We start from the raw sequence: 27999 nt of genomic DNA on the forward strand, positions 1-27999 counted from the left end.
AGAACCAGACCTGTCCGCAGGTTGTTTGTGGAATTGCAGCACAGCCTAAAGCCTCATTCACATGTCTGTGCTCAAATCCGTGAAAAGGTGGTCAGTGATGCCTCCGTGAAGATGTCCGTGATGCATCTGTGTTGGGTCCGTATGTCTGTTTTTTCCTGTCTGTGTGTCACCTGTCTTTCACTGACACTGAACAGCTGAAAAATAATTTTTAAAGCATCTCTTCCTGATGATCCATGAAACACATGATCCATGGTATAATGTGCGTGATAGATCCATGAACACGGACAAAATAGAGCATGCACCTGTGCTAAAAACACGGGCCACGGACCATGGCAAAAAACTGATGTGTGAATACACGCATTAAAATGAATGGGTACGTGTGCTGTCCGTGGAGAACACTGACAAGTGAATAAGGCTTAATCCACTTCAATGGAGCTGAGCTGCAGTACCAGACACAACCCATGGACCGGTGTGGCGCTTCTTTTTTTTTTTTTTAAAGCAGTTTCTAATCCTAGACAACCCCCTTAAGGTCTGCCCCTGTTCTTTGTATGGCCTTATATATATACACACAGTTTTCAGATCTCCCCGCATCCATCTTTTTTGTAATTTCACTAACAAAACACTAATTTTGACATCTTTCTGGGTACTTTAGTCCACCCATACGATTTAGTGTCCTGAACCTGCTCCAGCTCTGCTGTGTCTTTCCTTTGTAGTGGTGTCTTAGGGGGTGATCGGGATCGTGCTCAGTGCACCACCAATAAGGCCAGGTGAGGCCATCACCTCAGGAAGCACCAGGTAGGGGCAAGAGAGGGGGCAGCCGAAGGGCCATGGGCTGAAGGGAAGGGGTTAGGTTATGAAATTGGCATTGGGGATGGGAGGGGTGCTGTTTCAGTTTTTGCCTCAGGCAGCAGAAAGGCTAGAGGCACCTTTGGCTCAGTGGCATAAGGAATCCTAAAATAACCGGGAAAGAGGGGGAGATTTATCAAACTGGTGTCAAGTAGAACTGGCTTCGTTGCCCACAACCAATCAGATTCCACCTTTCATTTTTCAAACCTCCTTTATGAAAATGAAAGGTGAAATCTGATTGGTTGTTATGGGCAATGAAGCCAGTTCTACTTTACACCAGTTTGATAAATCTCCGCCAGAATTTCTACAACATGTCCTCCCTCTACGAAGGTTATATGCCCTGACAGGACATACTGTATGGAATCGGGAAGTCTCTATGGGACAAGCGCTTGACTGTGTATTTTACATGAAAGCATTCCATTTTCCTGTGAGAATGAAGACACAAATTTACGGCTGAATTTAAAAAAAGGAAACCACGGAAGGGGAAGATAAATAATGGCTTGAAAGGGCTTGTATGAGCGGTAGAACAGGAACATAGACACAGACCTGATCTACAGCTGCAAACCACAGCAATTATGGATGACATACCAAACAACTGGCGGCACGTGACGTCACCAACATCAAGAGATCTCCTACAATGAACAGGTCCACACACCCAAAGGCGGCAATTAAGGGTTGCAATAATTAGATTTCTATTACTTTCGAGATAATTGTTCTTCCACACATTATACTGACAGTCTCCAGGGCAAGGGAAAAGTCTGGAAGAATGCAGAAATTCCCCTTGACGCTTGTCAAAATGTTATACGGGTGAAATATATGGAAAAAAAAAAACAATAAACCCAAAGTCAGGTAGTGGTGACGAACTAACAAAGGAAATAGGACATCTCCTGCCTCATACATTGTCATGACATTTATGGGCATCCTGTGGCTTCTCTGAGGCTGGAGACATCAATAAAACCCTAACGTATGAAGGTAATTATAATTCTTACAGCACTGCTGATCTCACCCATGCTTCTATTAGAGGGAAGATGGGACCCTACAATATTATTCTTTATTTTCTCTATAAGCTGAAATAAACGGGGGCCTTTGTAAGAGGAGTTGTAAAAGCAGAGTTGAATGTATCTCAGCCATGGAGTAAGGCCTCTTGCACACGGTTGTTCCATGCATTGGGGACCGCAATTTGAGGTCCCCAATGCACGGGCACCCTCTGTGCTGCTGCTGCAGATGGATCCAGACCCATTCTAGTTGAATGGTTGATCCATCCGCACAGCAAAAAAATGAACATGTTCTTTTTTTTTTGCACTGTGGATGCAGGGACAGAAAACCCATGGAAACACTCCGTCGTGCTTCCATGGGGTTCTGTGCCCCTGTTCCGCACCGCTCCTTCTGCATTGCGGACCCATTCAACGGCCGTGTGCATGAGCCCTAAGGAAGAGAGACAAATTTAACAGAGACGTTAATTTATTATAACATATGGACTATTTTGATATATTTGGTGCAGCTGCACTATTTCTACTGACCCATACAATTATGCATCCGGGGCTCGTCCAATACATTTCCTCATTGAATCTAGTCTGCTAGTGTGATGGGCAGGGTGGTGTACCCCAGCAGAGAAATGGCACAACACAAACACACTGATATATAGAATGGCAAAAAACAGGAACTATACTCAAAGGGGTTGTCTCATCTCGCTCACTAAGGTGAGATAAGACACAGAGCCCTCACCACCAGTCAGCTGGGAAACAGCAGAACTCTGCGGCGCTCGCTGTTTACGTAGTTTCCAGTGCGGTGCCTGAGAGCTACAAAAACAGCGCAGCACAGCAAGCTACGGAGGAAACAGAATGACTTGCTGCGCTGCGCTGTTTCTTTAGCTCGCTGTACTGCAATGGGAGCTATTAAAACAGCGAGCACCGGAGAGTTCTGCTGTTTCCCGGCCTGGAGGTGGTTAGGACTGTGTCTCACCTTAGTAACGGAGAGATGAGACAACCCCTTTAAAAGGGTTTTCCAAAACTTTAATACTGATGACCTATCCCTCCGACACCTAGGACCAGCTGTTTGAGAAGGCTCCTGTGAGCACCGTGGCCTTCTTGCAGATTACCAAGCACAGCACCGTACATAGTATAGTGGCTGTGCTCGATAATGTGTTGTCACTGACCTAGGAAAAGCAGAGAGAAGTCCGAGGTGCTCACAGCAGTCTCACTACCTTCTCAAACAGCTAATTGGAGGGGTCCCAGGCGTCGGACCCCCACTGATCAGATGCTGATGACCTATCCTGAAAATAGGTCATCAACATTAAAGTCTCGGAAACCCCCTTTAAGCACGAGGCACTAGCTTTACAGTTCAGGTTTAATGTATAATGGTTACAACTGGAGCACAACTTGATGGTTACAGTCCAGTACAAACTCGCTGGTTACAGTTTAGGCAAAAACATAGTAATTACATTTAAAGAGTACTGATTTATCTCACTAGGAGGCTTTAAGTATCATGGTTCTCTTAAAGAGACATCAATCTTAAAATAACAGTACTAGAAACTGGTAACTTTCTATAGGACCTTGGTTGTGGAACAGGGAATGGTTCATCTACCCCCGATGGGTTAGACTCTCAATGGGAATATGACCAGCTATTCTGTTCCTCTGGCCTGGCTTGCATCTGAACATATTCAGTGGGCGCCCCCTTCCTTTCTCCCTGTCGCAGCGCAGCCTTATTGCCTCAGGCCCCTTTCAACTTGGCAGCTCTCGCCCTATCCGGCTACTAGCAGATTGTGCCTTACTCAGCTCTAGAATTGACCAGACTCTAACTCAAACATTGCATATCTCACGTAGTGCAAATGGCACAACACATAAAGATGGCAACTGAATAAACAATGCACAAAATCAAATATGCCTCGGGCAAAGCTTACATTAGTACTAGCCTATTAACTAGCTACCCATATGATGGCTATGGGTACTAGATTTGTGGCAAGCAAACAAGCGTAAGAATCCAGATATCTATTTTAAGATACAAGGAAAGATTTATTACTATTACTATCTTAAATTTATGCAGCCTGCCCCCCATCTGCTGCAGATCGCTGACTGGCACAGACAAGGAGACACCAAACTGTGGTCTCTATGGATCAAGTGTTTCTCCCTACTCTGCTCTTGATTACTCATTAGTTGGGAGATGGGACACCCCTAGAGTCTTGTACTCCTACAATAAGATCCATATTGAAGATAGCCTCTTGCATATTCCCCAAAATAGCAATCTCCCCATCCCCATCTCGTTTGCATCCAAGCCTCTTCTTCTGGGATGGACACCGGTCCATTTTATCAGTGGATTTCTGCTTACAAATTCCAGGGTGAGCATTTTCAGATTGATAGCAACTCTCATCTTGGCAGGTGTCTCAAGCGTGGCACCACCTGAAATCCATTCTCAACAATTAACACTTTAATAGATACATCTCAGTCAAATACAGCAATTAAAGGGGTTGTGCAGCGCTGGTATATTGATGAGGTACCCTCAGTTTGGTCATCAATATCAGATCAGGGCTGGGGGTCCAACTCCAGACACCCTTCTCGATCAACTGCTTGAAGGGGCCACGTCGTAGCTACAGGTTTTTCATTAACTGCACACTGTCTAACTTGGTGCAAATGAAACGAGCAGTTGTAGCTACACTGCACTGATTTGATATTGATGACCTATCCTGAAGATAGTCTTGGGAATTTTGCCACATATACACTGTGGAAAGGAGTCTTCTTGTTTAGGATGTGATTTCAGGGTACGTTATATCAATGTTTCACTTTCATCATATTGCCAGCTTTGAAACCTGATTTTTCTTTGCTGTATTCTTGTAGTTGTTCGGTCTGGCCCGCGTGCTGGATTTCTTTGAAATGTTATGTTTCATTTTAAAAAGCAAAATAAAAGAATAAAAAAAATGCATAAAATGTGACCAGGCATGCAGGAGATGTACCAAATGTATCATTTCAGACATCTCAGACACTTGCTTATGCCATCACTTGACTTACTTTAGACCAATATGGATGTAGCAGGACTAACAGTCACACATGGTGAGTTATCACATCTAGTTAACGCCTTATGACTGTCCCTGTTAGCTCTGCTGCATCTGTAATACGGCCCACAATTTTACCGAAATAGGGCGCACTTTAAGCCATGCTTCTTTTTCTGTCCCATAGCTCTCCCCCATGGAGCACAGACGACCATATGGAAGACCATATTTTCTATTCAGTGGCTTAATTAACCCCTTAATGACCAGGCGATTTTTTATTTTCGTGTTGGTCGTACCCAAATACTTACCTGCTCCATACGGGTCCGGTGGTCAGCACTGCCACTGTTGTCTCCATCTTCCGGTCCTGGCACTGTTTACGTCCGTCTGGCTATGGACATGGTCACATGCATCTCTCCAGCCAATGACTGGCTCCAGCAGTGATGTGGCCAAAAGCAGGATGTTATCACTGAAACCAGTCATTGTGACCATGCCCATAGCCAGCCAGGTGTGAAGGACTGGAAGATGGAGTGAGAGGAGGTAGCCAGGAGGAGCAGCGTGGTGGGGAGCAGGTATTAATCTTCTCTTTCAGGGGCCGTGCTGCAGGAACTTGTTACAGAATTATTTTTACCGGAAACCTCCTTCAACTGTTTATCAATCAGATAAGCCTCCTAATTGCTTACGTCTTAGTTTATATTCACACAAAGCATATTTGTTGCCTACATTTTTGTAAATGAAATCCTTTCCATACATCCCCTGTACAGTACATGGGATTGTTTCTCCACCTCATGCATGGATTTCTCCAAACCCCATTCCAATGAACAAGACATTTGCAGGAATTTCAGTAAACTGCGAACCTTCCCTTAGCTTCTGGTTTTGCAAGAATTCAGACTTCTTGGATTATCAGATGCTGTACAATATACTTGTAATCATTTTGTCTGCTGAAGAGCAATGTGAGTTGTCCAAGCTTTGCCCAGTTGTAGCATTCAACATTATGTAAAACATGGGAGGGGGACGACGACATTCAAAGTTCCATGCAAATATCTGTCCTTCCGGGCGATGCAGGAGTCTAACCTACTGTATTCATTTTCAATCACACATTTTAATATCGATTGTAATGTTTACATGGGGTGCATCGATTGTAGGAAGGATTTAACGGTAACGCACGGATCACATTTGCTTTTTCTGTTTCTCACAAGGAAAAGCAGAGAGATGCATCAGTAGGATATGCAGATATTTGTAGTTTTGAGTGGAAGTTATGATCAATAAATGACCATTACTGTAATTACCGAGCCCTTCAATAATAACTGCTCTCAATGGCTCTCATCGTGGTTATTGCCTTTTCGGAGAGTTTAAACTTGAAAATCATGTAAAAGTCAAAATCAGTCAGCACCTCCTAACAACATCGACTAAAGTGGCAGGTTGAAATCTGGTTCCTAACTATTACTAATTCATGGGATTATAGATCATATACCACTCTGCATACAGCAAATCCCTTCTTCACTAATAACCCAAATCAAAGACATAAATAAATAAGACACTTAGACACTTTATATGGTGGAAGATTTTGGCCACGACCAGCTTTATTAAAGAGCTTAAAACCAAATAAACATTAAAACCATGTACCAATATAACTTAATACCCATATAATGGCCCAGCCATAAGCTCGGACCATCTAGCTTAATACCACAGATTAGACCAGCCATAAACTCAGCCTAAATACCAGAATAAAACTCGTCCGCTCACCATTTCAATGAGCGACTTTACCCCTCCTTCTAATAAAGCAGTCGTGACAATACCGTGAAAAATGGGCGGCCGGGCGGGTGCAGCCCCACACTTGTGGCTTGACTGACAGCAAAATCACCGTCAGCCACCGCAATATATATACAAACAATCCCCCTCCCCACAATTCAGCACCCAATGCCCTAACTGTTGCTGGGCATCAACAATTAATCTGCCCAGAAACTACCCTTCATAGGTGCCCTAACTAACCAATCCCAGACCCTTGACCTTCACCCAGCAACAATGGCTAAATTTAACCACCCTGACCACCAATTTTGGCGGGAAAATTCCTGCCAAAACCCTCACATAATACCATGGGATGATCAAAATCCCATGAGGATCCCTCCATATTAAATTCCGGGATCCTAACATTTTGTAGGCCTAGGCATAAGACAGAGTGAGTTAAAGGGTCAGCCCCTTAGAACAACTCATTCCCTATCCACAGGGGTCCAACTAAAGGGGCCCCATGCATTCGAGCTGCTTCTTCATTCAGCTCTATAGGACAGTCTTGGACCAAAAATCGCCCGACAAAAACTAATTGACTTGCTCAGCATGTTAGCATTTTTAAGGCTTTTTTGCCCTGTTTTACCAATGCAGTTCTTGAAGGTTTTTTTTGTATGACTTGCTTTTTTTATACGGTATATATACAGACGTGGACAAAATTGTTGGTACCCTTTGGTCAATGAAAGAAAAAGTCACAATGGTCACAGAAATAACTTTAATCTGACAAAAGTAATAATAAATTAAAATTCTATAAATGTTAACCAATGAAAGTCAGACATTGTTTTTCAACCATGCTTCAACAGAATTATGTAAAAAAATAAACTCATGAAACAGGCATGGACAAAAATGATGGTACCCCTAACTTAATATTTTGTTGCGCAACCTTTTGAGGCAATCACTGCAATCAAACGCTTCCTGTAACTGTCAATGAGACATCTGCACCTCTCAGCAGGTATTTTGGCCCACTCCTCATGAGCAAACTGCTCCAGTTGTGTCCGGTTTGAAGGGTGCCTTTTCCAGACTGCATGTTTCAGCTCCTTCCAAAGATGCTCAATAGGATTGAGGTCAGGGCTCATAGAAGGCCACTTTAGAATAGTCCAATTTTTTCCTCTTAGCCATTCTTGGGTGTTTTTAGCGGTGTGTTTTGGGTCATTGTCCTGTTGCAAGACCCATGACCTGCGACTGAGACCAAGCTTTCTGACACTGGCTAGTACATTTCTCTCTAGAATTCCTTGATAGTCTTGAGATTTCATTGTACCCTGCACAGATTCAAGACACCCTGTGCCAGACGCAGCAAAGCAGCCCCAGAACATAACAGAGCCTCCTCCATGTTTCACAGTAGGGACAGTGTTCTTTTCTTGATATGCTTCATTTTTTCGTCTGTGAACATACAGCTGATGTGCCTTGGCAAAAACTTCGATTTTTGTCTCATCTGTCCACAGGACATTCTCCCAGAAGCTTTGTGGCTTGTCAACATGTAGTTTGGCATATTCCAGTCTTGCTTTTTTATGATTCGTTTTCAACAATGGTGTCCTCCTTGGTCGTCTCCCATGTAGTCCACTTTGGCTCAAACAACGACGGATGGTGCGATCTGACACTGATGTTCCTTGAGCATGAAGTTCACCTTGAATCTCTTTAGAAGTCTTTCTAGGCTCTTTTGTTACCATTCGGATTATCCGTCTCTTAGATTTGTCATCAATTTTCCTCCTGCGGCCACGTCCAGGGAGGTTGGCTACAGTCCCATGGATCTTAAACTTATGAATAATATGTGCAACTGTACTCACAGGAACATCTAGTTGCTTGGAGATGGTCTTATAGCCTTTACCTTTAACATGCTTGTCTATAATTTTCTTTCTGATCTCTTGAGACAGCTCTTTCCTTTGCTTCCTCTGGTCCATGTCGAGTGTGGTACACACCATATCACCAAACAACACAGTGATTACCTGGAGCCATATATATAGGCCCAATGGCTGATTACAAGGTTGTAGACACCTGTGATGCTAATTAGTGGACACACCTTGAATTAACATGTCCCTTTGGTCACATTATGTTCTGTGTTTTCTAGGGGTACCATCATTTTTGTCCATGCCTGTTTCATGAGTTTATTTTTTTACATAATTCTGTTGAAGCATGGTTGAAAAACAATGTCTGACTTTCATTGGTTAACATTTATAGAATTTTAATTTATTATTACTTTTGTCAGATTAAAGTTATTTCTGTGACCATTGTGACTTTTTCTTTCATTGACCAAAGGGTACCAACAATTTTGTCCACGTCTGTATATATGTATGTATCCTCCTGAAATGTCACTTCCTCCGTAGAGCTCTATGAGAAAATACAAAAACGCCATGCAAAAAAGCTTCTAGAAACATTAACTCACAATTCACATGCCATTTTTTAAGGTACAAAAACTGAGGTCTATGAGACAGAAAACACCAGGCAATGAGAGAAAAAACACCAGACCCAGAGGATGCTGCCATTTAAAAAAAAACATACCTCAAGGATGCAAAAAGGCCACTACAAAAACGCTTGAATTCAATATTTACCATAGACATTCCAAACTGGTATTTTTTGCCTAACAAATCCTGCAACAAAACGTACCAAAAAAATTACCCCTCAAAAAATGCCAGAAAAAAACAGCTACACCAGCCTCATCCATACTCAAATGGCTAAAGATATACGGTATATGCGCGAGCAGTAATTTGAGTCTCATCTGAGAGAATTAAAGAATCTGAGACTCAGGTTTAGGGCTCATGCACACGAACGTTCCATTATTATTTTTTGCGGACCATATGCGGAAACCATTCATTTCAATGGGTCCGCAAAAAAAAAAAAAACGGAAGTTACTCTGTGTGCATTACATTTCAACATGTCTGTTCCACAAAAAATTAGAACATGTCCTATTATTGTCCGCGTAACGGACAAGGATAGGACTGTTCTATTAGGAGCCAAATGTTCCATTCTGTAAAATACAGAATGCAGACGGACATCATCTGTATTTTTTGCGGACCGCAAAATACATATGGTCGTGTGCATGAGCCCTTAGGCTTAGTTCACACTTAAGTGTTTGGTCAGTGCATTCTATCATTGCTTATTATCCAAAACCAGGAGTGGATCATACAAGGAGATGGGGTATAATGGAAAGATTTGCTCCTGTTCTGTGTTTTTGACCCACACCTGGTTTTGGCTCACAATCAATGATGGAAATCATAGACCAGCTCTGACTTGTGAAGGCCTTAGGTTCATAGGTTTCTCTATATTTGGGCTTTTACCTAACTCAGTTATATCATGTCTATGGAACAATAATAATATGACACTCATAGCAGTCTGAGAGGCCTTACTAAAGCTCCATGCTTAATATCTGCATGTATCCCACTGAAATAAATTACTGAATACTCTAATGTGGCCATCGGTGTACCTTCAATGAAAGAAGACCATGCAACTGCTACAGGGCCTGAGAACTTCCTCATCTTCTAACAATAAAGCACTGCATTTTCATGCAGCTGCCACTAGAGGGAGCTATGTGCACTAAGATTATTACAGTACATTTATAAATTCCTATGCACTGAGCTCCCCCTACTGGTGGCTGTGGGCAGCCAGTTATGTAATATTTTATGTAAAGAGACGCAGTAAGTTCTAGTTGTATGGTGGAAGAATAATCAATGTATTTTTGTCAGTAGTTTGGTGTAAATACATTGAGCTATATTTTTGAAGCACCTGTCCCACCTTTTCCAAAGGTGGATAAAGTGAGTGTGACTTCTTTTTATTACAATGTTTTCATTAAAATGCCTTTAGTTTTGATAAAAAAAAACTAAATGTAAGCTCATCAGAAATCTGGGTCGGGGTGCCCATACTACATTTTGCTATAGGGCCCTAAGAAACTTGTGTACACCCCAACAAGGTACCATACAGGGTGCCTATGGCTCATACTACAGATCACAGGCATTTTGTGTGTCTCTAAAAAGAATCCAAATGCGGGCTCCGTCATGTGCATAAGGTCTACTGGCAGGGGAACTTTGTCTCCTTGTCAAAGCTTTTCTTTAGGGCTCATTCACATGACCGCATGGTCGCTCTGCAAACAGCAGTGTGCAATGCACGGGCACTGGCCGTGTGAACCCCATATTGCGGTGCGGACCCTTTGACTTGAATGGGTCCACGATCTGCAAAATATGACAAAAGATAGACATTATCTTTTGCGGTGCGGAAGCAAGGACCAGAAAGCCGACCTCCCAGTATTTCTTTGGGCTTCCGACCCATGCTTCCACTCCTGTCCTATCTTTTGCAATATTTTGCAGATCGTGGACCCATTCAAGTCAATATTTGCAGTCCACATTGCAGGCACCACAGCCATACGGTCGTGTAAATAAAGCCTTAAAAGAATTGTCATCAGTATATAGTTAGTCATTAGTTAACAACAGATTGTCTAAACAGCTGCATGTGGTGAAGGATGGGCTGAAGTGAGGGCAGGTTTACGTGTTCCAGCTCCGCATGCGTCAGGAAATTTTTCCACCTTTTTAAAGGTAAGACCTAGGCTTTACCCTAAAAATCATGAAGCCATTGATCACTGCAGGTGTGTGGGATTTTGGCCAAATACGGCAGCCAGAATATGCAGACCTGGCCTAAGAAGTGCTTGGCCATTTTAGAGAAGATAGCTTAGATACTAAAATGGAGCACCTCTCCTAATTTTATCGCCAGACTTCCATACTATACTCAGATACCAGATTTTATTATGATAAAATAATATACCGTAGACAATCATTACCTTATGTTTAAACTTATTGGAATTCTTGTTCTCCTTCTTGTTCAGGTCAATAAAATAGTGAGTTATCCGATCCTTAGATTTAGAATCCATCTCCCATGAGATCTTGAAAGAGTCGCATGTGATATTACTTATCTTGATATTGTGAGGGACAGGCAGCTCCTCCATCTCTGCGATGCCGCTGTCTTGAGATTTATTCCCTAAAAATAAAAACATGATATTATCAATGATGTCTAAATATGTCTTAACAATGTGTCGGTTTTTAAACCTCTCTGACCCCAATGCAAACTATTTTCATTTTGTTTGAACACTCCTTTATCTTATATTGATGCTTAAGGGCTATACCTATTTTTGCTACCATTATTTTATTTCCCCAATGTACCTAAAATGAACAATGAAGCATCTTTGTAAAAATGTCTGATCACTTTCTTCCAACCGCTCTTATGGCTACCAATGTGGCTTCATAGTCATAAACTACAGACAGTGTGTAGTGTGATTCTTCAAATCATACAATGGGATATTTTTTCATGAATAACTAGCCTCAGGACATAGCCATTTTTAACTAGTTCTAGCCTGCTCCCCACCGCTCCATGGGAGCACCCTGGCTCCATTCAGCAACCTTCCGGTTCTTGGCCTGTTTACTTGAGGTCTGGTATCTGGAAAAGGTCATAGCTAATGACTGCCCTCAGTGGTGACATGTCCCCAAGCGCCACATGGGCCATCAGATGTGTGTCGCTTGAGGTAACATCACCACTGAGTCTAGTCATTGGCTGTAGCGGCACTGCATCCAGGAACCAGGAGATCGCTGAATGAAGGCAGGGAGCCACAATACAGTGGTGAGGAGCAGATGAGTAGGAATTTATCATTCGTTACCACATACTTCGGGGCTAGTTAACAAGGTCACTAAAATTCTGAAAAAACCCTAAGGTTTTAAGGTCAGCTCCAAGTGCTTGTTGGCCCTTGGGTGACGGTGAGTGAAAGTGAACCCCAGTGAATAACACCCTTGACTACACAAAGGTAAAGCAAAATACCTAGATTGTCAAAGGCCCCCCCAAGCACAGTATTTCCTTACAGATTTATCTGTCACTTAATACCACTCAAAATTGATCTTGTGGAGTCTGAAGAAAAAAAAATTAGCATTCAATAGCATATCATGGGAGAGATAAATGGATTAAGAGTTAAAGGCGCAGACCTCTTCATAACTTTGGCATATCCAGGGACGCTTCTAAATGTAATACAGTTTCTGATCTGTCTTACATTTTGACCTTTTTCTAGGCCTGAAACAGGTGTAGAAAATGGTAAATGAGAAGGGCCTGCCGCCAGGAAGAAGTCGCAGATTGCAACACGCCTAATTTAGGCATTTTTCAGCTTGATAAATTACCCCTATAGTTCCTTAGCTATCCATATAGGCACATTTCTGAAGCTGAGCTACTCGTAACCCAGGAACATGCAACCAAGACTCTTTTTCCTCACAATCCAATAAATCTATGCCATCTCTCCTGATAACCTGTGCAATACCATATAGCCAGAGTTATAGCTATAGGGAAGCAGAGTTTGTGGCTGCAACTAGGCCCTGGAGCCTAAGGTATGATGGGGATAGTGATATAAATTACACATGATAGAAAATACAGAATAAAACAATGATACCTTCATTCTTCAGAGGTAGCTATTTATTATTTTTGTACAGATTTGTGTAGTACATTTGTTTTCTTGCTACCAGGGCTTGCTGTGAACAGGTTTACCAATGTAAATAATTACAGTTTCCATGATTCATCTCCCCTGTTACACACTTTATATTTATGCAAGGTAGTAATGCAATTATTTCTCATCTTCAAAGATATCACAGGTCTGCAACGGAGACAGTGCTCTGCTATTCAGCTGGATGATCTGCTGTCCTGCATGTGAATGAGATTCCCTCCAGAGACAGAGAGAGAGAGAGAGAGAGAGAGAGAGGGGTGAGCAAGGAAGGAGGAGAGTTACAGAAATGAGGACTGAATATACAGGTCCTTCTCAAAAAATTAGCATATTGTGATAAAGTTCATTATTTTCTGTAATGTACTGATAAACATTAGACTTTCATATATTTTAGATTCATTACACACCAACTGAAGTAGTTCAAGCCTTTTATTGTTTTAATATTGATGATTTTGGCATACAGCTCATGAAAACCCAAATTTCCTATCTCAAAAAATTAGCATATTTCATCCGACCAATAAAAGAAAAGTGTTTTTAATGCAAAAAAAGTCAACCTTCAAATAATTATGTTCAGTTATGCACTCAATACTTGGTCGGGAATACTTTTGCAGAAATCACTGCTTCAATGCGGCGTGGCATAGAGGCAATCAGCCTGTGGCACTGCTGAGGTGTTATGGAGGCCCAGGATGCTTCGATAGCGGCCTTAAGCTCATCCAGAGTGTTGGGTCTTGCGTCTCTCAACTTTCTCTTCCCAATATCCCACAGATTCTCTATGGGGTTCAGGTCAGGAGAGTTGGCAGGCCAATTGAGCACAGTAATACCATGGTCAGTAAACCATTTACCAGTGGTTTTGGCACTGTGAGCAGGTGCCAGGTCGTGCTGAAAAATGAAATCTTTATCTCCATAAAGCTTTTCAGCAGATGGAAGCATGAAGTGCTCCAAAATCTCCTGATAGCTAGCTGCATTGACCCTGCCCTTGATAAAACACAGTGGACCAACACCAGCAGCTGACATGGCACCCCAGACCATCACTGACTGTGGGTACTTGACACTGGACTTCAGGCATTTTGGCATTTCCCTCTCCCCAGTCTTCCTCCAGACTCTGGCACCTTGATTTCCGAATGACATGCAACAGTCCAGTGCTGCTTCTCTGTAGCCCAGGTCAGGCGCTTCAGGCGCTGTTTCTGGTTCAAAAGTGGCATGACCTGGGGAATGCGGCACCTGTAGCCCATTTCCTGCACACGCCTGTACACGGTGGCTCTGGATGTTTCTACTCCAGACTCAGTCCACTGCTTCCGCAGGTCCCCCAAGGTCTGGAATCGGTCCTTCTCCACAATCTTCCTCAGGGTCCGGTCACCTCTTCTCGTTGTGCAGCGTTTTCTGCCACACTTTTTCCTTCCCACAGACTTCCCACTGAGGTGCCTTGATACAGCACTCTCGGAACAGCCTATTCCTTCAGAAATGTCTTTCTTTGTCTTACCCTCTTGCTTGAGGGTGTCAATGATGGCCTTCTGGACAGCAGTCAGGTCGGCAGTCTTACCCATGATTGCGGTTTTGAGTAATGAACCAGGCTGGGAGTTTTTAAAAGCCTCAGGAATCTTTTGCAGGTGTTTAGAGTTAATTAGTTGATTCAGATGATTAGGTTAATAGCTCGTTTAGAGAACCTTTTCATGATATGCTAATTTTTTGAGATAGGAATTTTGGGTTTTCATGAGCTGTATGCCAAAATCATCAATATTAAAACAATAAAAGGCTTGAACTACTTCAGTTGGTGTGTAATGAATCTAAAATATATGAAAGTCTAATGTTTATCAGTACATTACAGAAAATAATGAACTTTATCACAATATGCTAATTTTTTGAGAAGGACCTGTATAAGGTCCAATACTTTAGTGAGATAGGGAAGCTTATTAACCCATGTAAACAGTCTACGGATCTGACGACGACAAAGGAGCAAACTCTTTTTTTTCGCTGATCACTTTTATTCTCATTTATTGGCAGCACATCTCCACTTGTATACCAGGGGTGTGCTGCAGATATCATGCAAACTATATTAGAGGAGTTGGGTATGAACAATCACTTTAACGATCAGAGAGGATACCCCCTTAAAATTTTCAGTGCAGTCTACACAAGGTGAATAGAGTTTGGTTGCGAGGCTCTGAATTTACTGAACCATACGCAAAAATTATCATATAACTATAAAAGGAAATAAAAGAAAAATAAGGCAGAAGATGCTTTAAATAGGATTGTGTTTGGGTGTTATATTGTATTTAGCCCACATTGATATAACATTCTCAGTTTTACTCAGTTCTTTAAAAGAAAAGCTTCACTCTTCTCTTACAGACAACTGTGCATCCATACAATACTCCATTGTAAAGCACCAGAGAGTCTGTGCTAAGATTCAGGAGCTCTAGAGATTACAGTAGTACTTACAAATACACTATCCCAATGATGACATAATAAGGTCTTCAATGCGTCCATACAGAACTTAAGACAATAACTAGCTTGTTTCCTCCATGTCTGTGTAGCTCTTTTATCATCTATTATAAAAGGCAATTTACTAGGCAACTACAAAATAAAAAAGTGCCCATTTATATAGTTGCCTATTTTTACATAATTTTTTATTTATTTAAAATCTGCATAGTACTAGAGAATATGTCCTGGAGATATTCTAAGCAACTTTCTAAATGCACTATAGAAAATATGGACACAGAATGGCAGAAAACAGAGGAGGTCTAAAGATGATTTTCACATTAAGATAACTCTGCCAGCCAAGGTCTAATGGTCAGGTAACATGGACAGGGTTAAATGTTTACCAACCACTGATAAGGACAACAAATTACCAAAAGTTCCAAAAAGGAAATATAATCATCAACTTCATGCATACCATGCGTAATGAGTCCCTCCAGACAGGGAATGTTCCTGAAGATTGGAGAATGACCAATGTTGTAATTATCCACAAGAAAGGTAGCAGAGAAGACGCTGGAAACTACAGACACAGTTAGCTTGACCTCGGAAGTAGTAAAAATAATGGAAACTCTCCTGCAAAAGAAGATAGCTGACCCCCTAAAAACCAACAACTTGTTGGACACAAAACAGCATGCTTCACTGAGGTCAGATCATGTCAAATTAATCTTCTTGATTTCTTTGACTATGTCACAAAAGTGCTGGATGACAGCAGTGCTTTGGATTTTGGCCACCTTGACTTTGATACCGTACAGTGCCTTATAAAGAGCTAATTATTGAACACTGGACCTAATCCCTGGATAGCTCAATGAATTCACAGCTGACTAATGAATAGATACCAGAGTGTTGTTGTTAATGATGTGCATTCTCAAGAGAGACCGATTACAAGTAGTGGACCTCAAGGGTCTGTCCTGGGTCCCATTCTTTTTTAATATTTTTGTAGGTGACATAGGAGAAGGTTTTCCCTGTTTGCTGATGACATAAAAGTGTGTAACAGGGTAGATATTCCTCAAAGCATTTCTCTAGATAAATGGTATAAATAATGAAAACTGAAGTTCAGTGTGTCCAACTGTAAAATAATTCACCTGGAGAGGAGGAACCCTCTATCATATTGGCAATTCTGGGTTAGCCAAGACTTCAGAAGAGAAAGATCTAGGGGTCCTGATATCAGACAGCTTCAAAATGAGTGGGCAGGTGGTGGGGAAAGCAAGTAGGATGCTTGGCTGAATAGTTAGAGGTAGGAAGACAAAGATCGTGATTCTGCTGTATAGAGTGCTAGTGAAACCACATCTAGAATACCGTGTCCAGTTCTGGAGACCCCATCTACAAAAATATATAGATAAAATGAAATGAGTACAAAGGCAGGATACAAAAATGCTGGAGGGTCTGAAGCATAAAAATATATCAGGAGAATTTAAAGTACTTGAGGGGAGGGGTTTTCGTGTCAGTTTTAAGTCTATCTTTGCTTTGTGAAGTGGAGCCAAATATATGAAATGGTGCTCAGTAATAATATAGTTGGCACAAGTGCAATGTGGTACACACTAGAGTTGAGCGAACACCTGGATGTTCGGGTTCGAGAAGTTCGGCCGAACATCCCGGAAATGTTCGGGTTCGGGATCCGAACCCGATCCGAACTTCGTCCCGAACCCGAACCCCATTGAAGTCAATGGGGACCCGAACTTTTCGGCACTAAAAAGGCTGTAAAACAGCCCAGGAAAGAGCTAGAGGGCTGCAAAAGGCAGCAACATGTAGGTAAATCCCCTGCAAACAAATGTGGATAGGGAAATGAATTAAAATAAAAATTAAATAAATAAAAATTAACCAAAATCAATTGGAGAGAGGTTCCATAGCAGAGAATCTGGCTTCCCGTCACCCACCACTGGAACAGTCCATTCTCAGATATTTAGGCCCCGGCACCCAGGCAGAGGAGAGAGGTCCCGTAACAGAGAATCTGTCTTCATGTCAGCAGAGAATTAGTCTGCATGTCATAGCAGAGAATGAGGCTTCACGTCAGCCACCACTGCAACAGTCCATTGGCATATATTTAGGCCCAGCACCCAGGCAGAGGAGGGAGGTCCCGTAACAGAGAATCTGTCTTCATGACAGCAGAGAATCAGTCTGCATGTCATAGCAGAGAATGAGGCTTCACGTCACCCACCACTGCAACAGTCCATTGGCATATATTTAGGCCTAGCACACAGGCAGAGCAGAGAGGTCCCGTAACAGACGATCTGGCTTCATGTCAGCAGAGAATCAGTCTGCATGTCATAGCAGAGAATGAGGCTTCACGTCAGCCACCACTGCAACAGTCCATTGGCATATATTTAGGCCCAGCACCCAGGCAGAGGAGGGAGGTCCCGTAACAGAGAATCTGTCTTCATGTCAGCAGAGAATTAGTCTGCATGTCATAGCAGAGAATGAGGCTTCACGTCAGCCACCACTGCAACAGTCCATTGGCATATATTTAGGCCCAGCACACACACAGGCAGAGGAGAGAGGTCCCGTAACAGACAATCTGGCTTCATGTCAGCAGAGAATTAGTCTGCATGTCATAGCAGAGAATGAGGCTTCACGTCAGCCACCACTGCAACAGTCCATTGGCATATATTTAGGCCCAGCACACACACAGGCAGAGGAGAGAGGTCCCGTAACAGACAATCTGGCTTCATGTCAGCAGAGAATTAGTCTGCATGTCATAGCAGAGAATCAGGCTTCACGTCACCCACCACTGCAACAGTCCATTGGCATATATTCAGGCCCAGCACCCAGGCAGAGGAGGGAGGTCCCGTAACAGAGAATCTGTCTTCATGTCAGCAGAGAATTAGTCTGCATGTCATAGCAGAGAATGAGGCTTCACGTCAGCCACCACTGCAACAGTCCATTGGCATATATTTAGGCCCAGCACACACACAGGCAGAGGAGAGAGGTCCCGTAACAGACAATCTGGCTTCATGTCAGCAGAGAATTAGTCTGCATGTCATAGCAGAGAATGAGGCTTCACGTCACCCACCACTGCAACAGTCCATTGGCATATATTTAGGCCCAGCACCCAGGCAGAGGAGGGAGGTCCCGTAACAGAGAATCTGTCTTCATGTCAGCAGAGAATTAGTCTGCATGTCATAGCAGAGAATGAGGCTTCACGTCAGCCACCACTGCAACAGTCCATTGGCATATATTTAGGCCCAGCACACACACAGGCAGAGGAGAGAGGTCCCGTAACAGACAATCTGGCTTCATGTCAGCAGAGAATTAGTCTGCATGTCATAGCAGAGAATGAGGCTTCACGTCAGCCACCACTGCAACAGTCCATTGGCATATATTTAGGCCCAGCACACACACAGGCAGAGGAGAGAGGTCCCGTAACAGAGAATCTGTCTTCATGTCAGCAGAGAATTAGTCTGCATGTCATAGCAGAGAATCAGGCTTCACGTCACCCACCACTGCAACAGTCCATTGGCATATATTCAGGCCCAGCACCCAGGCAGAGGAGGGAGGTCCCGTAACAGAGAATCTGGCTTCATGTCAGCAGAGAATCAGTCTTCATATCATAGCAGAGAATCAGGCTTCACGTCACCCACCACTGTAAGAGTCAATTTTCATAAATTTAGGCCCAGAACCCAGGCAGAGGAGAAAGGTCCCGTAACAGACAATCTGGCTTCATGTCAGCAGAGAATCAGTCTTCATATCATAGCAGAGAATCAGGCTTCACGTCACCCACCACTGCAACAGTCCATTGGCATATATTTAGGCCCAGCACCCAGGCAGAGGAGGGAGGTCCCGTAACAGAGAATCTGTCTTCATGTCAGCAGAGAATTAGTCTGCATGTCATAGCAGAGAATGAGGCTTCACGTCAGCCACCACTGCAACAGTCCATTGGCATATATTTAGGCCCAGCACACACACAGGCAGAGGAGAGAGGTCCCGTAACAGACAATCTGGCTTCATGTCAGCAGAGAATTAGTCTGCATGTCATAGCAGAGAATGAGGCTTCACGTCAGCCACCACTGCAACAGTCCATTGGCATATATTTAGGCCCAGCACACACACAGGCAGAGGAGAGAGGTCCCGTAACAGACAATCTGGCTTCATGTCAGCAGAGAATTAGTCTGCATGTCATAGCAGAGAATCAGGCTTCACGTCACCCACCACTGCAACAGTCCATTGGCATATATTCAGGCCCAGCACCCAGGCAGAGGAGGGAGGTCCCGTAACAGAGAATCTGTCTTCATGTCAGCAGAGAATTAGTCTGCATGTCATAGCAGAGAATGAGGCTTCACGTCAGCCACCACTGCAACAGTCCATTGGCATATATTTAGGCCCAGCACACACACAGGCAGAGGAGAGAGGTCCCGTAACAGAGAATCTGTCTTCATGTCAGCAGAGAATTAGTCTGCATGTCATAGCAGAGAATCAGGCTTCACGTCACCCACCACTGCAACAGTCCATTGGCATATATTCAGGCCCAGCACCCAGGCAGAGGAGGGAGGTCCCGTAACAGAGAATCTGGCTTCATGTCAGCAGAGAATCAGTCTTCATATCATAGCAGAGAATCAGGCTTCACGTCACCCACCACTGTAAGAGTCAATTTTCATAAATTTAGGCCCAGAACCCAGGCAGAGGAGAAAGGTCCCGTAACAGACAATCTGGCTTCATGTCAGCAGAGAATCAGTCTTCATATCATAGCAGAGAATCAGGCTTCACGTCACCCACCACTGCAACAGTCCATTGGCATATATTTAGGCCCAGCACCCAGGCAGAGGAGGGAGGTCCCGTAACAGAGAATCTGTCTTCATGTCAGCAGAGAATTAGTCTGCATGTCATAGCAGAGAATGAGGCTTCACGTCAGCCACCACTGCAACAGTCCATTGTCATATATTTAGGCCCAGCACACACACAGGCAGAGGAGAGAGGTCCCGTAACAGAGAATCTGGCTTCATGTCAGCAGAGAATCAGTCTGCATGTCATAGCAGAGAATCAGGCTTCACGTCAGCCACCACTGCAACAGTCCATTGTCATAAATTTAGGCCCAGCACCCAGGCAGAGGAGAGAGGTCCCGTAACAGACAATCTGGCTTCATGTCAGCAGAGAATTAGTCTGCATGTCATAGCAGAGAATCAGGCTTCATGTCAGCCACCACTGCAACAGTCCATTGGCATATATTTAGGCCTAGCACACAGGCAGAGGAGAGGTTCATTCAACTTTGGGTAGCATCGCAATATAATGGTAAAATGAAAATAAAAATAGGATTGAATGAGGAAGTGCCCTGGAGTCCAATAATATATGGTTATGGGGAGGTAGTTAATGTCTAATCTGGACAAGGGACGGACAGGTCCTGTGGGATCCATGCCTGGTTCATTTTTATGAACGTCAGCTTGTCCACATTGGCTGTAGACAGGCGGCTGCGTTTGTCTGTAATGACGCCCCCTGCCGTGCTGAATACACGTTCAGACAAAACGCTGGCCGCCGGGCAGGCCAGCACCTCCAAGGCATAAAAGGCTAGCTCTGGCCACGTGGACAATTTAGAGACCCAGAAGTTGAATGGGGCCGAACCATCAGTCAGTACGTGGAGGGGTGTGCACACGTACTGTTCCACCATGTTAGTGAAATGTTGCCTCCTGCTAACACGTTGCGTATCAGGTGGTGGTGCAGTTAGCTGTGGCGTGTTGACAAAAGTTTTCCACATCTCTGCCATGCTAACCCTGCCCTCAGAGGAGCTGGCCGTGACACAGCTGCCTTGGCGACCTCTTGCTCCTCCTCTGCCTTGGCCTTGGGCTTCCACTTGTTCCCCTGTGACATTTGGGAATGCTCTCAGTAGCGCGTCTACCAACGTGCGCTTGTACTCGCGCATCTTCCTATCACGCTCCAGTGCAGGAAGTAAGGTGGGCACATTGTCTTTGTAGCGTGGATCCAGCAGGGTGGCAACCCAGTAGTCCGCACAGGTTAAAATGTGGGCAACTCTGCTGTCGTTGCGCAGGCACTGCAGCATGTAGTCGCTCATGTGTGCCAGGCTGCCCAGGGGTAAGGACAAGCTGTCCTCTGTGGGAGGCGTATCGTCATCGTCCTGCCTTTCCCCCCAGCCACGCACCAGTGATGGACCCGAGCTGCGTTGGGTGCCACCCCGCTGTGACCATGCTTCATCCTCATCCTCCTCCACCTCCTCCTCATCCTCGTCCTCCTCGTCCTCCAGTAGTGGGCCCTGGCTGGCCACATTTGTACCTGGCCTCTGCTGTTGCCAAAAACCTCCCTCTGAGTCACTTCGAAGAGACTGGCCTGAAAGTGCTAAAAATGACCCCTCTTCCTCCTCCTCCTCCTCCTCCTCCTGGGCCACCTCCTCTTCCATCATCGCCCTAAGTGTTTTCTCAAGGAGACATAGAAGTGGTATTGTAACGCTGATAACGGTGTCATCGCCACTGGCCATGTTGGTGGAGTACTCGAAACAGCGCAACAGGGCACACAGGTCTCGCATGGAGGCCCAGTCATTGGTGGTGAAGTGGTGCTGTTCTGTAGTGCGACTGACCCGTGCGTGCTGCAGCTGAAACTCCACTATGGCCTGCTGCTGCTCGCACAGTCTGTCCAGCATGTGCAAGGTGGAGTTCCACCTGGTGGGCACGTCGCATATGAGGCGGTGAGCGGGAAGGCCGAAGTTACGCTGTAGCGCAGACAGGCGAGCAGCAGCAGGATGTGAACGCCGGAAGCGCGAACAGACGGCCCGCACTTTATGCAGCAGCTCTGACATGTCGGGGTAGTTGTGAATGAACTTCTGCACCACCAAATTCAGCACATGCGCCAAGCAAGGGATGTGCGTCAAATTGGCTAGTCCCAGAGCTGCAACGAGATTTCGCCCATTATCACACACCACCAGGCCGGGCTTGAGGCTCACCGGCAGCAACCACTCGTCGGTCTGTTGTTCTATACCCCGCCACAACTCCTGTGCGGTGTGGGGCCTGTCCCCCAAACATATGAGTTTCAGAATGGCCTGCTGACGTTTACCCCGGGCTGTGCTGAAGTTGGTGGTGAAGGTGTGTGGCTGACTGGATGAGCAGGTGGAAGAAGAGGAGGAGGAAGCCGAGAAGGAGGAGGTGGCAACAGGAGGCAAAGAATGTTGCCCTGCGATCCTTGGCGGCGGAAGGACGTGCGCCAAACAGCTCTCCGCCTGGGGCCCAGCTGCCACTACATTTACCCAGTGTGCAGTTAGGGAGATATAGCGTCCCTGGCCGTGCTTACTGGTCCACGTATCTGTGGTTAGGTGGACCTTGCTACAGATGGCGTTGCGCAGTGCACACTTGATTTTATCGGATACTTGGTTGTGCAGGGAAGGCACGGCTCTCTTGGAGAAGTAGTGCCGGCTGGGAACAACATACTGTGGGACAGCAAGCGACATGAGCTGTTTGAAGCTGTCTGTGTCCACCAGCCTAAATGACAGCATTTCATAGGCCAGTAGTTTAGAAATGCTGGCATTCAGGGCCAGGGATCGAGGGTGGCTAGGTGGGAATTTACGCTTTCTATCAAATGTTTGTGAGATGGAGAGCTGAACGCTGGCGTGTGACATGGTTGAGACGCTTGGTGACGGAGGTGGTGGTGGTGGTGGTGGTGGTACATCCCCTGTTTGCTGGGCGGCAGGTGCCAACGTTCCTCCAGAGGCGGAGGAAGAGGCTGAGGCGGCAGCAGCAGAATAGGCCGAGGCGGCAGCAGCAGAAGAGGTAGCAGGGGGAGCCTGAGTGACTTCCTTGGTTTTAAGGTGTTTACTCCACTGCAGTTCATGCTTTGCATGCAGGTGCCTGGTCATGCAGGTTGTGCTCAGGTTCAGAACGTTAATGCCTCGCTTCAGGCTCTGATGGCACAGCGTGCAAACCACTCGGGTCTTGTCGTCAGCACATTGTTTGAAGAAGTGCCATGCCAGGGAACTCCTTGAAGCTGCCTTTGGGGTGCTCGGTCCCAGATGGCGGCGGTCAGTAGCAGGCGGAGTCTCTTGGCGGCGGGTGTTCTGCTTTTGCCCACTGCTCCCTCTTTTGCTACGCTGTTGGCTCGGTCTCACCACTGCCTCTTCCTCCGAACTGTGAAAGTCAGTGGCACGACCTTCATTCCATGTGGGGTCTAGGACCTCATCGTCCCCTGCATCGTCTTCCACCCAGTCTTGATCCCTGACCTCCTGTTCAGTCTGCACACTGCAGAAAGACGCAGCAGTTGGCACCTGTGTTTCGTCATCATCAGAGACATGCTGAGGTGGTATTCCCATGTCCTCATCATCAGGAAACATAAGTGGTTGTGCGTCAGTGCATTCTATGTCTTTCACCGCTGGGGAAGGGCTAGGTGGATGCCCTTGGGAAACCCTGCCAGCGGAGTCTTCAAACAGCATAAGAGACTGCTGCATAACTTGAGGCTGAGACAGTTTCCCTGGTATGCATGGGGGTGATGTGACAGACTGATGGGGTTGGTTTTTAGGCGCCATCTGTGCGCTTTCTGCAGAAGACTGGGTGGGAGATAATGTGAACGTGCTGGATCCACTGTCGGCCACCCAATTGACTAATGCCTGTACCTGCTCAGGCCTTACCATCCTTAGAACGGCATTGGGCCCCACCATATATCGCTGTAAATTCTGGCGGCTACTGGGACCTGAGGTAGTTGGTACACTAGGACGTGTGGATGTGGCAGAACGGCCACGTCCTCTCCCAGCACCAGAGGGTCCACTAACACCACCACGACCATGTCCACGTCCGCGTCCCTTACTAGATGTTTTTCTCATTGTTATGGTTCACCACAACAACAAAAATATTATTTGGCCCAATGTATTGTATTCAAATTCAGCGGGATATAAATTTGAGGCCTAGTATTTAGGCGCTGGGTGACCGGTATGGATTTAGTGACAGAATTAGACTTGGAAATGCACAGAAGCGTGTGTGTGAAGTTATTCTGAATGACCCTATGTGCACCTTGAATATTATATACCCTTTTAGGGATAGATTTCAAATAGCTCTGATATAGCAGAAACCACTAAATTATGAAATTGCTAAATTGGGAATTGTATTTCAACCCAGAACAAAAAATGTGCTTTGACGGACACTAAATATCTTGCCCAGCAACAACAGTACAGCGGTAACGAGAGATTTAGCGGGATATAAATTTGAGGCCTAGTATTTAGGCGCTGGGTGACAGGTATGGGTTTAGTGACAGAATTAGACTTGGAAATACACAGTAGCGGGTGTGTGTGAAGTTATTCTGAATGACCCAATGTGCACCTTGAATATTATATACCCTTTTAGGGATAGATTTCAAATAGCTCTGATATAGCAGAAACCACTAAATTATGAAATTGCTAAATTGGGAATTGTACTTCAACCCAGAACAAAAAATGTGCTTTGACGGACACTAAATAACTTTCCCAGCTACAACAGGACAGCGGTAACGAGAGATTTAGCGGGATATAAATTTGAGGCCTAGTATTTAGGCGCTGGGTGACAGGTATGGGTTTAGTGACAGAATTAGACTTGGAAATACACAGTAGCGGGTGTGTGTGAAGTTATTCTGAATGACCCAATGTGCACCTTGAATATTATATACCCTTTTAGGGATAGATTTCAAATAGCTCTGATATAGCAGAAACCACTAAATTATGAAATTGCTAAATTGGGAATTGTATTTCAACCCAGAACAAAAAATGTGCTTTGACGGACACTAAATATCTTGCCCAGCAACAACAGTACAGCGGTAACGAGAGATTTAGCGGGATATAAATTTGAGGCCTAGTATTTAGGCGCTGGGTGACAGGTATGGGTTTAGTGACAGAATTAGACTTGGAAATACACAGTAGCGGGTGTGTGTGAAGTTATTCTGAATGACCCAATGTGCACCTTGAATATTATATACCCTTTTAGGGATAGATTTCAAATAGCTCTGATATAGCAGAAACCACTAAATTATGAAATTGCTAAATTGGGAATTGTATTTCAACCCAGAACAAAAAATGTGCTTTGACGGACACTAAATATCTTGCCCAGCAACAACAGTACAGCGGTAACGAGAGATTTAGCGGGATATAAATTTGAGGCCTAGTATTTAGGCGCTGGGTGACAGGTATGGGTTTAGTGACAGAATTAGACTTGGAAATACACAGTAGCGGGTGTGTGTGAAGTTATTCTGAATGACCCAATGTGCACCTTGAATATTATATACCCTTTTAGGGATAGATTTCAAATAGCTCTGATATAGCAGAAACCACTAAATTATGAAATTGCTAAATTGGGAATTGTACTTCAACCCAGAACAAAAAATGTGCTTTGACGGACACTAAATAACTTTCCCAGCTACAACAGGACAGCGGTAACGAGAGATTTAGCGGGATATAAATTTGAGGCCTAGTATTTAGGCGCTTGGTGACCGGTATGGATTTAGTGACAGAATTAGACTTGGAAATGCACAGAAGCGTGTGTGTGAAGTTATTCTGAATGACCCTATGTGCACCTTGAATATTATATACCCTTTTTGGGATAGATTTCAAATAGCTCTGATATAGCAGGAACCACTAAATTATGAAATTGCTAAATTGGGAATTGTACTTCAACCCAGAACAAAAAATGTGCTTTGACGGACACTAAATAACTTTCCCAGCTACAACAGGACAGCGGTAACGAGAGATTTAGCGGGATATAAATTTGAGGCCTAGTATTTAGGCGCTGGGTGACCGGTATGGATTTAGTGACAGAATTAGACTTGGAAATGCACAGAAGCGTGTGTGTGAAGTTATTCTGAATGACCCTATGTGCACCTTGAATATTATATACCCTTTTTGGGATAGATTTCAAATAGCTCTGATATAGCAGGAACCACTAAATTATGAAATTGCTAAATTGGGAATTGTACTTCAACCCAGAACAAAAAATGTGCTTTGACGGACACTAAATAACTTTCCCAGCTACAACAGGACAGCGGTAACGAGAGATTTAGCAGGATATAAATTTGAGGCCTAGTATTTAGGCGCTGGGTGACAGGTATGGGTTTAGTGACAGAATTAGACTTGGAAATACACAGTAGCGGGTGTGTGTGAAGTTATTCTGAATGACCCTATGTGCACCTTGAATATTATATACCCTTTTAGGGATAGATTTCAAATAGCTCTGATATAGCAGAAACCACTAAATTATGAAATTGCTAAATTGGGAATTGTACTTCAACCCAGAACAAAAAATGTGCTTTGACGGACACTAAATAACTTTCCCAGCTACAACAGGACAGCGGTAACGAGAGATTTAGCGGGATATAAATTTGAGGCCTAGTATTTAGGCGCTGGGTGACCGGTATGGATTTAGTGACAGAATTAGACTTGGAAATGCACAGAAGCGTGTGTGTGAAGTTATTCTGAATGACCCTATGTGCACCTTGAATATTATATACCCTTTTAGGGATAGATTTCAAATAGCTCTGATATAGCAGAAACCACTAAATTATGAAATTGCTAAATTGGGAATTGTATTTCAACCCAGAACAAGAAATGTGCTTGAACGGACACTAAATAACTCGCCCAGCTACAGCACTAAGGACAGATTTAGCGGGATATAAATTTGAGGCCTAGTATTTAGGCGCTGGGTGACAGGTATGGGTTTAGTGCCAGAATTAGACTTGGAAATACACAGTAGCGGGTGTGTGTGAAGTTATTCTGAATGACCCAATGTGCACCTTGAATATTATATACCCTTTTAGGGATAGATTTCAAATAGCTCTGATATAGCAGAAACCACTAAATTATGAAATTGCTAAATTGGGAATTGTATTTCAACCCAGAACAAGAAATGTGCTTGAACGGACACTAAATAACTCGCCCAGCTACAGCACTAAGGACAGATTTAGCGGGATATAAATTTGAGGCCTAGTATTTAGGCGCTGGGTGACAGGTATGGGTTTAGTGCCAGAATTAGACTTGGAAATACACAGTAGCGGGTGTGTGTGAAGTTATTCTGAATGACCCAATGTGCACCTTGAATATTATATACCCTTTTAGGGATAGATTTCAAATAGCTCTGATATAGCAGAAACCACTAAATTATGAAATTGCTAAATTGGGAATTGTATTTCAACCCAGAACAAGAAATGTGCTTGAACGGACACTAAATAACTCGCCCAGCTACAGCACTAGGGACAGATTTAGCTGGATATAAATTTGAGGCCTAGTATTTAGGCGCTGGGTGACCGGTATGGATTTAGTGACAGAATTAGACTGGGATATGGCCAAAAAATGAACAGACTATTGCTGGTTAAATGCACTTGGTGTGACAGCTTCACCCTGATGTAGGCTTTAGCCAAAAAACAACCACACCATTGAGGGTTAAATGCACTTGGTGACAGGCGCAGCTTGCCCCTGATTTAGTATATGGCCAAAAAATGAACAGACTATTGCTGGTTAAATGCACTTGGTGTGACAGCTTCACCCTGATGTAGGCTTTAGCCAAAAAACAACCACACCATTGAGGGTTAAATG

General features: G+C 44.2%; 1 protein-coding gene across 2 annotated transcripts in view; it reads right to left on the minus strand.

The window, feature by feature from the left end:
• Window positions 1–27999, minus strand: part of PHYHIPL (phytanoyl-CoA 2-hydroxylase interacting protein like) — a 176369-nt gene that overhangs the window by 31633 nt on the left and 116737 nt on the right. For both annotated transcript variants that reach the window (XM_044299045.1, XM_044299046.1), the window contains exon 2: window positions 11373–11569. In XM_044299045.1, coding sequence (XP_044154980.1) covers window positions 11373–11569 — 197 coding nt within the window. The remainder of the gene's footprint in view (window positions 1–11372; window positions 11570–27999) is intronic.

The sequence above is a fragment of the Bufo gargarizans genome, chromosome 6 (genome assembly GCF_014858855.1).
Source record: "Bufo gargarizans isolate SCDJY-AF-19 chromosome 6, ASM1485885v1, whole genome shotgun sequence".
Classification (NCBI taxonomy): Eukaryota; Metazoa; Chordata; class Amphibia; order Anura; family Bufonidae; genus Bufo; species Bufo gargarizans.